Here is an 11,933-nt window from a genome sequence, read left to right on the forward strand (position 1 = left end):
CCAGAACTCAAAAGCAGACATTTTAACATGGGAGTGAATGGAGAGTGTGACTGGAGTTGTCTGCGCTTTGAGGTGATTTTAAGAAAAACTACAAGTCATATGAACATGAAAACACACACAGGGTTAGACGACGCCCATGGCAACGTTTTGATGTAAAAATTATCAGTGTAGGTTGGAAATTGTGGGCAGGAGAAGAGTTTGTTTAGAGATTTTTGGTGATTATTTTGCTGGATCTCGCTAGAGTGGGCCACTCACTTCACAGACCACTCACACAATCATTATAAAATCAGAAAGCGTCGAAAAAAAGTACAAAATGTAAACTGCGATTGTTTAAAAACCGTAACATGTATCAAAACTTTGACTTGGGTCAGAAAAGTCCCAAGTCTTGTGACCCGTTTAAAGTTCCAACCACGTTTCTACGTTAAAGTATGACGACACTGTGATGCTCCAAAGTGGGCTTGGTTTTTTTCAAAATTTTGGCCGTTTCCCATTATTGTGTGAGTGGAAATTAATCGCAGTTTTTCGCGATTTGTGTCGCCATGGTTACTCGAAAGTCTTAGAAAAGACATAGCACACGATTCCCGGTCAAGGCGCACGTTTTGATGTAACTTGTGTTGGGGGTTTCTCAAAACTGCGGGAGGAGTAGCGCGGCAAACGTTTGGGAGGGTGCGAGAATAATAAGAAGAAGCAGAAAATAAACGCCAGTGGAATATCAAGAGATGCTTGCTCTGCAATGCAATCTAGTGAGAACGCTAGGGAGTTCTGACTAGTATGCCTTGCAGCAGCAGGCACCTAACTAGTATGCCTTGCAGCAGCAGGCACCTAATAACATAATAAAAGATCAATGGATGGAACTGTCTGACAACTGCTGAGTTTAAGTTTATTCAAGTCACAAGCCCAAACTCATCTTTATGCACAGTGAACAGAACTCATGAACAACTGCAGGGGTCAACTAACCAGTCAGGGAAGTTTTCAGCGACAGCAGTGAGCAAATACTGGGTCGATCACACACATTTACAACAGAACCGGCAGTGACCCGCTCAGCCAGGTGAGCCACACCCTTTAGTTGACACATACACTTTAATTAATACCCACAGTTGTCTTACTGATACTGATCTATTATCTAAAGACCATATTTAGCCTCACATACCACACATATCGCAGTATTGTTTCTTTATGTTTAAACACACAGTTTATACAGAGGCTATAAGAATGTGCAATATACAGAACCTTGAAGAAAGGGCCAAATCACGAGTTACTGTACAAACACGACAGGCTCAACAAACCTAAAAAACCATCGGAGAGTTTCCTCTCAGATACCAACTCACAGCTCTCTTACCGAAATACCACATGCAGTATCATCGTCATGATACTGTAACACCTGCATATCCACCACAGTGACGGTTTTGTCACTTTATAAACTTAAAGAAGTTATTTCATTAACAACCTATGACTTTCTCATATTGTGTGAGTAAACAGTGACCTCCAATCTGAATCTTTAAACAAACTTCACTTTCTCACAAGTGACACCATCAGCCTCTTCTCGATTGGCCCAAAAAAATCAGCAGACAATCAAAACCACACCCACAGAAACAATAAAAACAAGAGACCTTTTTTTTTGGTGCATTTCTATTGATTAGAAGTAAGAAAAGACAGTGAAACATGATTTTGTTAACAGAAAAAAAGGAATAATCAAGTTAAATAGCTTAAGACAGGGACATTAAATAAGTGGACATAAAAGGCTCACAACACAGTTTGATCCAGAACAACCATACATCCTTTAACACTAACCCTTTCCTATTATTATATAATATTATTCTTTTATAATATATCTGGGCTCCGCCCCTTATCTCCAATGAAGGACAATCTCTAAGGCATCTTTTGTGGAAACATTTTGAGGAAGGCTCTTCCAAGAGTTGTGCAAGCTTTTATGGCCGCAGAAGGCAGATCAACTCCATATAGTGTTTATACTGTATGTATTATTCCTCCATCAAGGAGGTAATGCTTTACCACATGTATATATATATCTATATATATATATGTGTGTGTGTATAGGGGTATATTATAACTATATTATGTGCATTGTCCCACACTATAAACATGTTTCTTATATAAATATTAAATACATCATTAAATATATAATACTAAATAGTTAATATAGTATAATAATTCTATAAATAGTTCTGGGAGCGTTACAGTATTATTGCTGCTAAGCTTTGGTCCTCAGAGTGCACGCTCTGGCCCAGCAAAGAGTCCATGAGCTTCCACAGCGTCAGGAACTTTCTACAGTATGTAAACAGTACAGTATATTACTTTTACACTTTTAAAACTATCGTTTGTGCTTTGTTTGCATCCCACAGCCAGCTCCTGACCGAAGATGCGTCGTCAAATGAGATTAAAAAAATAACCTTAAAATCTTTTTCTTTTGTGGTTAAAAAAGGGAAATGTGAGTCATAAATGTCCTGTCATAAATATGTCTGAAGGCAACTGTGGTCACAGTTAAGTCAATCTGATTTATATACAGGATTGACCTGAATGATCACTAATTCATTGATAGTTTGTAGAAATAGTAGAAATATTAGTCCCATTGCCAAGATTATATACGTGGAAAAAAAGCAAAAAGTCGATCCATATTATTAAAGTCCTATTATAGATGTTTGATTTGTTTGATTGAAGCGTAAAAACTTATCTCTGCTGTCAGACAATTTCAGGAAGTCGCAGAGCAAGGAAAGAAGGAAAATGATCAAGGCAGCACCTCTGGCTGTCAGCACCAATTACGTGGAGGTGAAGGTCTCAGCTCATTGTGTTAGTCCATCGCTAACGTAGACAACAGTCGAGGTGCCCTCAGTCTCTTTCACACCACGTAGTTTCACCCAACCACTTAAAGGAAAGCATTATTAAAAACACGTTAAATTAGGAAAATACTTGTGATTTCAAATCATGCCTTGAGAGGAAAATAAGGTTTTACCAATTTCTGAATTTATAGATCAGCCCGCCAGCCACCGCCACCGCCAGCACCAGCCCCACCACCAGAATCACAACTTCAGAGACAGCCATCTTGACGGTGGTGGGGTCAGCTACAAAAACAATTGAGATGAAAGAAACAGTCTTGTGACACAGTAGCATGGAGGACACAAACACTGCTTCCCTTTCTAAACTGGTCGCTTCCAACAAAGATCTCATCTCAGAGACTGTGACTTGTAGCACATCCTCACCTTCGCGCCTCTGGTCACCTTTGATCTCCTCTTCAATTGCACTGCAGTTGGCTGTGAACAGAAGAGATTCCCCCATCAGAACAGTGATTGAATGGAAATACTGTGAATTAAAGTGAATGAGAAAGTCGTCCTCATACAGAAACAGGCCTGACATGTAAGTGATACTCACCCGGGTAGTGCTCCCAATCCTGTGGAGAAGAAACACAGAGGCCATACAGTGAGGCTCGTGCTAGGCGGTTCTTGTTCATAACAAAAAACAATATTCATTTTGTCTTTGTGATATGAATTTCAGGAAAAGCAGAGTTTTGATCCAAGAGGAAGTAGGTACATGGAGAAAAGAAGCGACCCAAGAATAGAACCTTGAAGTACTCCACAAGTAAGAGGTGCTGGAGAGGACTCAGCGGCTCCAACACGGACCTAAGCAACTCTCCACTGTCTTTGGTCCACTGACCGAACCAAAACAACACAGTGACCAGAGTCTGTGGCTAAAAGAACGTCAGATAAAATAAAAGCTGTGACGGGCTCTGTGAACTGGCCAAAAACAGCAGAGCATGTGACAGAGGTGAGGGCCCTAAAGCTCACAACCTTATTCATAAAAAAGCTCATGTTCACATACACTCCAGCTGATTACCCTATCTTTATTTTATTCCTTTTAGATTAAGTGATAATATAGTGGGGTAATAAGAAGATAATATCACTGTCGATGATGTGAATGATGGCGACTACACAGATATTACTACAGGTGTTTCCAGAGAACAAGTGCTCACATGGAACATAGTATGAACAGTGTCACATGGTACGTCTGTACAGAACACATGTGATGTTACATGGTAACTACAGCAGAACCGAGACAAACATAAGCATCACATTGTTACTGCTTTAAACAGAGTTGATCATTTTATTAAAGTAAAGGTGCAGTACCTCACAAATTACTTCATACTCGATCTTGTGCACATATCTGTCTATGACCACAGTGGTGACATTGCTCGTCACAACTCCAGGTACCCTCGTTTTGCGAGTTGCCAAAACTGTCTACAGTCAACAAACAAAAGGACAAATTAATGTAGATCACGACAAACACCACACAACTAAAGTGTGAACAGCGTGATGACTGACCTTGTTATGTGACCAATTAAAGTCAGCTTGGTCATTTTCGTTGCAAATTGATGAAGGTGATACACTGTACATGTGGCCTTCAGAGGTCTTACTGTAAGTGCAGTTTAGTTTGTATGCAAGAGATGGACCTAGAACACAACCTGGAGATACAAGACGACATGATTAGAGGCACAAACTAGTTACACAATGTGTTCATGCAGTTATGCAGACATATTCAAATAATAAAGAACTAAACTCTAAAAAGATAAGCCTGTTTTGATGTTATGATAAAATGTTATGTTGTATAGTAAGTGTTTGCATATGTATTTTTTATTATATTGTACATGTATTGTGTGTTTTTTTTCTTTTCTTTTCTTCTTTTTAAATTCTCATCATGGCCAGGGGACTACAGATGAAAACTAGCCTTCTGGCTAATTCTGGCTTTTTTAACCACGTATAATCATGTGTTCTATGAAATTGCACTGTCCCCTTTTAAATAAACTAATACTAATACTACTACTACTAATAATAATAATAAGAAGAAGACTCATATAATCCTTAATAATCCCATAGTTTTAAATATTAGACTTCAGTATCCCTGTACACTTGAACTGAAACACAAAACCTATGTTACTCTAACATTGTTTCTCAGTCACCGCCCAACACACAGACAACACACGCTCACACACACGCTCAAACAAACACACGCGTGCGCCGCGCTAAAGTAATAAAGTGAAGAAGTGCTGTCAACCACATTAACCGGACTGGATTAATTTACATGAGGAGGTGGATTAAAGTCAAATTAGCGGAGTTTCGCAGTGATTTTAGTCCCGTATGAAGCTGCCGTGTCACGAACCCTGGAGTAGAAAGGTCCCTAATCTCAGTTGTGCGTAAATAAATATTCAGACGTGAGGAAGCAACATGACGAAATCTAGCATCAGAGCACCACGCTGGTTTTATGGACCGACGCTCAAGTCGTAGCTGAAGGAGCCGGTTCCGGGTCGGGGGAATTACAGGGTTCGCTACTACTGCCCTTGTCCTCGAGTTTAGTGTGTCGGTGGCAGGATATGTCAAGACATGTCACCTGTGCCTTGTCTGGGTGACGGTGGCCCAGGAAAAGGGAAAAGACCGCGCGACTGATGTGGTCATTTTTACTGAGACATTTCTTTTCCCGCGCGAGTGGAACTTTAATGTTTAGTTGTGCTACTGTACAACTAAACTCGCCCGAGTAGAAGATAACATGTGAACACAAGCACTGACACTGACACACACACACACACACACACACGTCGCGTTCCTTCACATTCGACAGGCGTCGGTGTTAATAAATAACGTATAAACATTAACATTACTCACATAAGACACATAAGAGTGTAAGAAACACCAACATCCTTCTTTCAGTCATCGTGGCTGCCGGTGACTGCGCACGCTCGCCGTCTGCGCGATATTTATACTCCCCCGTAACTCCCCGCCCGGGAGGAGTTCAGATGCCTTACCTCACTCCCGTGGGTGGAGTGTGTCCGGTGCCTTAAGCATTAACATAACGTTCTTGTGGAGACTAACAAGTCACCTTACACTCATTCAACGTGCTTAAATGTGAGTTATATTTCAGGAAATATGTATAATAAATAATACAATATCTTTTTGGTAACGCGTGCTTATTATCTTCATCTTTACTGTCTTGCTGCTGTAACAATGTACATTTCCCCACTGCGGGATAAATAAAAGACTATCTAACGTAAACTGCGATTGTTTAAAAACCGTAACATGTATCAAAACTTTGACTTGGGTCAGAAAAGTCCCAAGTCTTGTGACTCGTTTAAAGTTTAAACCACGTTTCTACGTTAAAGTATGACGACACTGTGATGCTCCAAAGTGGGTTTGGTTTTTTTCAAAATTTTGGCCGTTTCCCATTATTGTGTGAGTGGAAATTAATCGCAGTTTTTCGCGATTTGTGTCGCCATGGTTACTCGAAAGTCTTAGAAAAGACATAGCACACGATTCCCGGTCAAGGCGCACGTTTTGATGTAACTTGTGTTGGGGGTTTCTCAAAACTGCGGGAGGAGTAGCGCGGCAAACGTTTGGGAGGGTGCGAGAATAATAAGAAGAAGCAGAAAATAAACGCCAGTGGAATATCAAGAGATGCTTGCTCTGCAATGCAATCTAGTGAGAACGCTAGGGAGTTCTGACTAGTATGCCTTGCAGCAGCAGGCACCTAACTAGTATGCCTTGCAGCAGCAGGCACCTAATAACATAATAAAAGATCAATGGATGGAACTGTCTGACAACTGCTGAGTTTAAGTTTATTCAAGTCACAAGCCCAAACTCATCTTTATGCACAGTGAACAGAACTCATGAACAACTGCAGGGGTCAACTAACCAGTCAGGGAAGTTTTCAGCGACAGCAGTGAGCAAATACTGGGTCAATCACACACATTTACAACAGAACCGGCAGTGACCCGCTCAGCCAGGTGAGCCACACCCTTTAGTTGACACATACACTTTAATTAATACGCACAGTTGTCTTACTGATACTGATCTATTATCTAAAGACCATATTTAGCCTCACATACCACACATATCGCAGTATTGTTTCTTTATGTTTAAACACACAGTTTATACAGAGGCTATAAGAATGTGCAATATACAGAACCTTGAAGAAAGGGCCAAATCACGAGTTACTGTACAAACAGGACAGGCTCAACAAACCTAAAAAACCATCGGAGAGTTTCCTCTCAGAAACCAACTCACAGCTCTCTTACCAAAATACCACATGCATGAGTCATCCTCATGATACTGTAACACCTGCATATCCACCACAGTGACGGTTTTGTCACTTTATAAACTTAAAGAAGTTATTTCATTAACAACCTATGACTTTCTCATATTGTGTGAGTAAACAGTGACCTCCAATCTGAATCTTTAAACAAACTTCACTTTCTCACAAGTGACACCATCAGCCTCTTCTCGATTGGCCCAAAAAAATCAGCAGACAATCAAAACCACACCCACAGGAACAATAAAAACAAGAGACCTTTTTTTTTGGTGCATTTTTATTGATTAGAAGTAAGAAAAGACAGTGAAACATGATTTTGTTGACAGAAAAAAAGGAATAATCAAGTTAAATAGCTTAAGACAGGGACATTAAATAAGTGGACATAAAAGGCTCACAACACAGTTTGATCCAGAACAACCATACATCCTTTAACACTAACCCTTTCCTATGATTATATAATATTATTCTTTTATAATATATCTTATCTACAATGAAGGACAATCTCTAAGGCATCTTTTGTGGAAACATTTTGAGGAAGGTTCTTCCAAGAGTTGTGCAAGCTTTTATGGCCGCAGAAGGCAGATCAACTCCATATAGTGTTTATACTGTATGTATTATTCCTCCATCAAGGAGGTAATGCTTTACCACATGTATATATATATATATTTATATATAATGTGTATATGTATATGTGTATAGGGGTATATTATAACTATATTATGTGCATTGTCCCACACTATAAACATGCTTTTTATATAAATATTAAATACATCATTAAATATATGATACTAAATAGTTAATGTAGTATAATATATACTACATATATATATTCTATAAATAGTTCTGGGAGCGTTACAGTATTATTGCTGCTAAGCTTTGGTCCTCAGAGTGCACGCTCTGGCCCAGCAAAGAGTCCATGAGCTTCCACAGCGTCAGGAACTTTCTACAGTATGTAAACAGTACAGTATATTACTTTTACACTTTTAAAACTATCGTTTGTGCTTTGTTTGCATCCCACAGCCAGCTCCTGACCGAAGATGCGTCGTCAAATGAGATTAAAAAAATAACCTTAAAATCTTTTTCTTTTGTGTTTAAAAAAGGGAAATGTGAGTCATAAATGTCCTGTCATAAACATGTCTGAAGGCAACTGTGGTCACAGTTAAGTAAATCTGATTTATATACAGGATTGACCTGAATGATCACTAATTCATTGATAGTTTGTAGAAATAGTAGAAATATTAGTCCCATTGCCAAGATTATATACGTGGAAAAAAAGCAAAAAGTCGATCCATATTATTAAAGTCCTATTATAGATGTTTGATTTGTTTGATTGAAGCGTAAAAACTTATCTCTGCTGTCAGACAATTTCAGGAAGTCGCAGAGTAAGGAAAGAAGGAAAATGATCAAGGCAGCACCTCCGGCTGTCAGCACCAATTACGTGGAGGTGAAGGTCTCAGCTCATTGTGTTAGTCCATCGCTAACGTAGACAACAGTCGAGGTGCCCTCAGTCTCTTTCACACCACGTAGTTTCACCCAACCACTTAAAGGAAAGCATTATTAAAAACACGTTAAATTAGGAAAATACTTGTGATTTCAAATCATGCCTTGAGAGGAAAATAAGGTTTTACCTTTTGATGCAATTTCTGAATTTATAGATCAGCCCGCCAGCCACCGCCACCGCCAGCACCAGCCCCACCACCATCTTGACGGTGGTGGGGTTAGCTACAAAAACAATTGAGATGAAAGAAACAGTCTTGTGACACAGTAGCATGGAGGACACAAACACTGCTTCCCTTTCTAAACTGGTCGCTTCCAACAAAGATCTCATCTCAGAGACTGTGACTTGTAGCACATCCTCACCTTCGCGCCTCTGGTCACCTTTGATCTCCTCTTCAATTGCACTGCAGTTGGCTGTGAACAGAAGAGATTCCCCCATCAGAACAGTGATTGAATGGAAATACTGTGAATTAAAGTGAATGAGAAAGTCGTCCTCATACAGAAACAGGCCTGACATGTAAGTGATACTCACCCGGGTAGTGCTCCCAATCCTGTGGAGAAGAAACACAGAGGCCATACAGTGAGGCTCGTGCTAGGCGGTTCTTGTTCATAACAAAAAACAATATTCATTTTGTCTTTGTGATATGAATTTCAGGAAAAGCAGAGTTTTGATCCAAGAGGAAGTAGGTACGGGGAGAAAAGAAGCGACCCAAGAATAGAACCTTGAAGTACTCCACAAGTAAGAGGTGCTGGAGAGGACTCAGCGGCTCCAACACGGACCTAAGCAACTCTCCGCTGTCTTTGGTCCACTGACAGAACCAAAACAACACAGTGACCAGAGTCTGTGGCTAAAAGAACGTCAGATAAAATAAAAGCTGTGACGGGCTCTGTGAACTGGTCAAAAACAGCAGAGCATGTGACAGAGGTGAGGGCCCTAAAGCTCACAACCTTATTCATAAAAAAGCTCATGTTCACATACACTCCAGCTGATTACCCTATCTTTATTTTATTCCTTTTAGATTAAGTGATAATATAGTGGGGTAATAAGAAGATAATATCACTGTCGATGATGTGAATGATGGCGACTACACAGATATTACTACAGGTGCTTCCAGAGAACAAGTGCTCACATGGAACATAGTATGAACAGTGTCACATGGTACGTCTGTACAGAACACATGTGATGTTACATGGTAACTACAGCAGAACCGAGACAAACATAAGCATCACATTGTTACTGCTTTAAACAGAGTTGATCATTTTATTAAAGTAAAGGTGCAGTACCTCACAATTTACTTCATACTCCATCTTGTGCACATATCTGTCTATGACCACAGTGGTGACATTGCTCGTCACAACTCCAGGTACCCTCGTTTCGCGAGTTGCCAAAACTGTCTACAGTCAACAAACAAAAGGACAAATTAATGTAGATCACGACAAACACCACACAACTAAAGTGTGAACAGCGTGATGACTGACCTTGTTATGTGACCAACTAAAGTCAGCTGTGTCATTTTTGTTGCAACTTGATGGAGGTGATACACTGTACATGTGGCCTTCAGGGGTCTTACTGTAAGTGCAGTTTAGTTTGTATGCAAGAGATGGACCTAGAACACAACCTGGAGATACAAGACGACATGATTAGAGGCACAAACTAGTTACACAATGTGTTCATGCAGTTATGCAGACATATTCAAATAATAAAGAACTAAACTCTAAAAAGATAAGCCTGTTTTGATGTTATGATAAAATGTTATGTTGTATAGTAAGTGTTTGCATATGTATTTTTTATTATATTGTACATGTATTGTGTGTTTTTTTTCTTTTCTTTTCTTCTTTTTAAATTCTCATCATGGCCAGGGGACTACAGATGAAAACTAGCCTTCTGGCTAATTCTGGCTTTTTTAACCACGTATAGTCATGTGTTCTATGAAATTGCACTGTCCCCTTTTAAATAAACTAATACTAATACTAATACTAATAATAATAAGAAGAAGAAGAAGAAAAAGAAGAAGAAGAATAAGAAGAAGACTCATATAATCCTTAATAATCCCATGGTTTTAAATATTAGACTTCAGTATCCCTGTACACTTGAACTGAAACACAAAACCTATGTTACTCTAACATTGTTTCTCAGTCACCGTCCAACACACAGACAACACACGCTCACACACACGCTCAAACAAACACACGCGTGCGCCGCGCTAAAGTAATAAAGTGAAGAAGTGCTGTCAACCACATTAACCGGACTGGATTAATTTACATGAGGAGGTGGATTAAAGTCAAATTAGCGGAGTTTCGCAGTGATTTTAGTCCCGTACGAAGCTGCCGTGTCACGAACCCTGGAGTAGAAAGGTCCCTAATCTCAGTTGTGCGTAAATAAATATTCAGACGTGAGGAAGCAGCGTGTACACACAACATGACGAAATCTAGCATCAGAGCACCACGATGGTTTTATGGACCGACGCTCAAGTCGTAGCTGAAGGAGCCGGTTCCGGGTCGGGGGAATTACAGGGTTCGCTACTACTGCCCTTGTCCTCGAGTTTAGTGTGTCGGTGGCAGGATATGTCAAGACATGTCACCTGTGCCTTGTCTGGGTGACGGTGGCCCAGGAAAAGGGAAAAGACCGCGCGACTACTGTACAACTAAACTCGCCCGAGTAGAAGATAACATGTGAACACAAGCACTGACACTGACACTGACACACACACACACACACGTCGCGTTCCTTCACATTCGACAGGCGTCGGTGTTAATAAATAACGTATAAACATTAACATTACTCACATAAGACACATAAGAGTGTAAGAAACACCAACATCCTTCTTTCAGTCATCGTGGCTGCCGGTGACTGCGCACGCTCGCCGTCTGCGCGATATTTATACTCCCCCGTAACTCCCCGCCCGGGAGGAGTTCAGATGCCTTACCTCACTCCCGTGGGTGGAGTGTGTCCGGTGCCTTAAGCATTAACATAACGTTCTTGTGGAGACTAACAAGTCACCTTACACTCATTCAACGTGCTTAAATGTGAGTTATATTTCAGGAAATATGTATAATAAATAATACAATATCTTTTTGGTAACGCGTGTTTATTATCTTCATCTTTACTGTCTTGCTGCTGTAACAATGTACATTTCCCCACTGCGGGATAAATAAAGGACTATCTAACGTAAACTGCGATTGTTTAAAAACCGTAACATGTATCAAAACTTTGACTTGGGTCAGAAAAGTCCCAAGTCTTGTGACTCGTTTAAAGTTTAAACCACGTTTCTACGTTAAAGTATGACGACACTGTGATGCTCCAAAGTGGGTTTGGTTTTTTTCAAAATTTTGGCCGTTTCCCATTATTG

At 40.1% G+C, this 11,933-nt stretch overlaps 2 protein-coding genes across 5 annotated transcripts; both read right to left on the reverse strand.

Moving 5' to 3' along the window:
* Nucleotides 1–855: 855 nt before the first annotated feature.
* On the reverse strand, nucleotides 856–5,955 carry LOC122776914. Of its 2 annotated transcripts, XM_044037709.1 has the most exons (7): nucleotides 5,667–5,955; nucleotides 4,332–4,471; nucleotides 4,137–4,247; nucleotides 3,385–3,403; nucleotides 3,216–3,266; nucleotides 2,969–3,077; nucleotides 856–2,880 (listed from the first exon to the last, which is right to left on the reverse strand). In XM_044037709.1, exons 1-7 carry the CDS (start codon nucleotides 5,713–5,715, stop codon nucleotides 2,799–2,801), a joined length of 561 nt encoding a protein of 186 aa, XP_043893644.1. In that variant the 5' UTR covers nucleotides 5,716–5,955; the 3' UTR covers nucleotides 856–2,798. The 2 variants fall into 2 exon arrangements, with proteins under 2 accessions (XP_043893644.1, XP_043893643.1); XM_044037708.1 differs by having other exon boundaries at nucleotides 2,969–3,266.
* Nucleotides 5,956–6,588: 633 nt separating this feature from the next.
* Nucleotides 6,589–11,686, reverse strand: LOC122776913. 3 transcript variants are annotated; one of them, XM_044037707.1, is made up of 7 exons: nucleotides 11,371–11,686; nucleotides 10,063–10,202; nucleotides 9,868–9,978; nucleotides 9,116–9,185; nucleotides 8,947–8,997; nucleotides 8,715–8,808; nucleotides 6,589–8,626 (listed from the first exon to the last, which is right to left on the reverse strand). In XM_044037707.1, the coding sequence occupies exons 1-7, from the start codon at nucleotides 11,417–11,419 to the stop codon at nucleotides 8,545–8,547; spliced, it is 597 nt and encodes a 198-aa protein (XP_043893642.1). In that variant the 5' UTR covers nucleotides 11,420–11,686; the 3' UTR covers nucleotides 6,589–8,544. The 3 variants fall into 3 exon arrangements, with proteins under 3 accessions (XP_043893642.1, XP_043893640.1, XP_043893639.1); XM_044037705.1 differs by having other exon boundaries at nucleotides 8,715–8,997; nucleotides 9,116–9,134; XM_044037704.1 differs by having other exon boundaries at nucleotides 8,715–8,997.
* Between the last annotated feature and the right edge of the window lie 247 nt (nucleotides 11,687–11,933).

This window comes from Solea senegalensis, linkage group LG11, assembly GCF_019176455.1.
Source record: "Solea senegalensis isolate Sse05_10M linkage group LG11, IFAPA_SoseM_1, whole genome shotgun sequence".
NCBI lineage: Eukaryota > Metazoa > Chordata > Actinopteri > Pleuronectiformes > Soleidae > Solea > Solea senegalensis.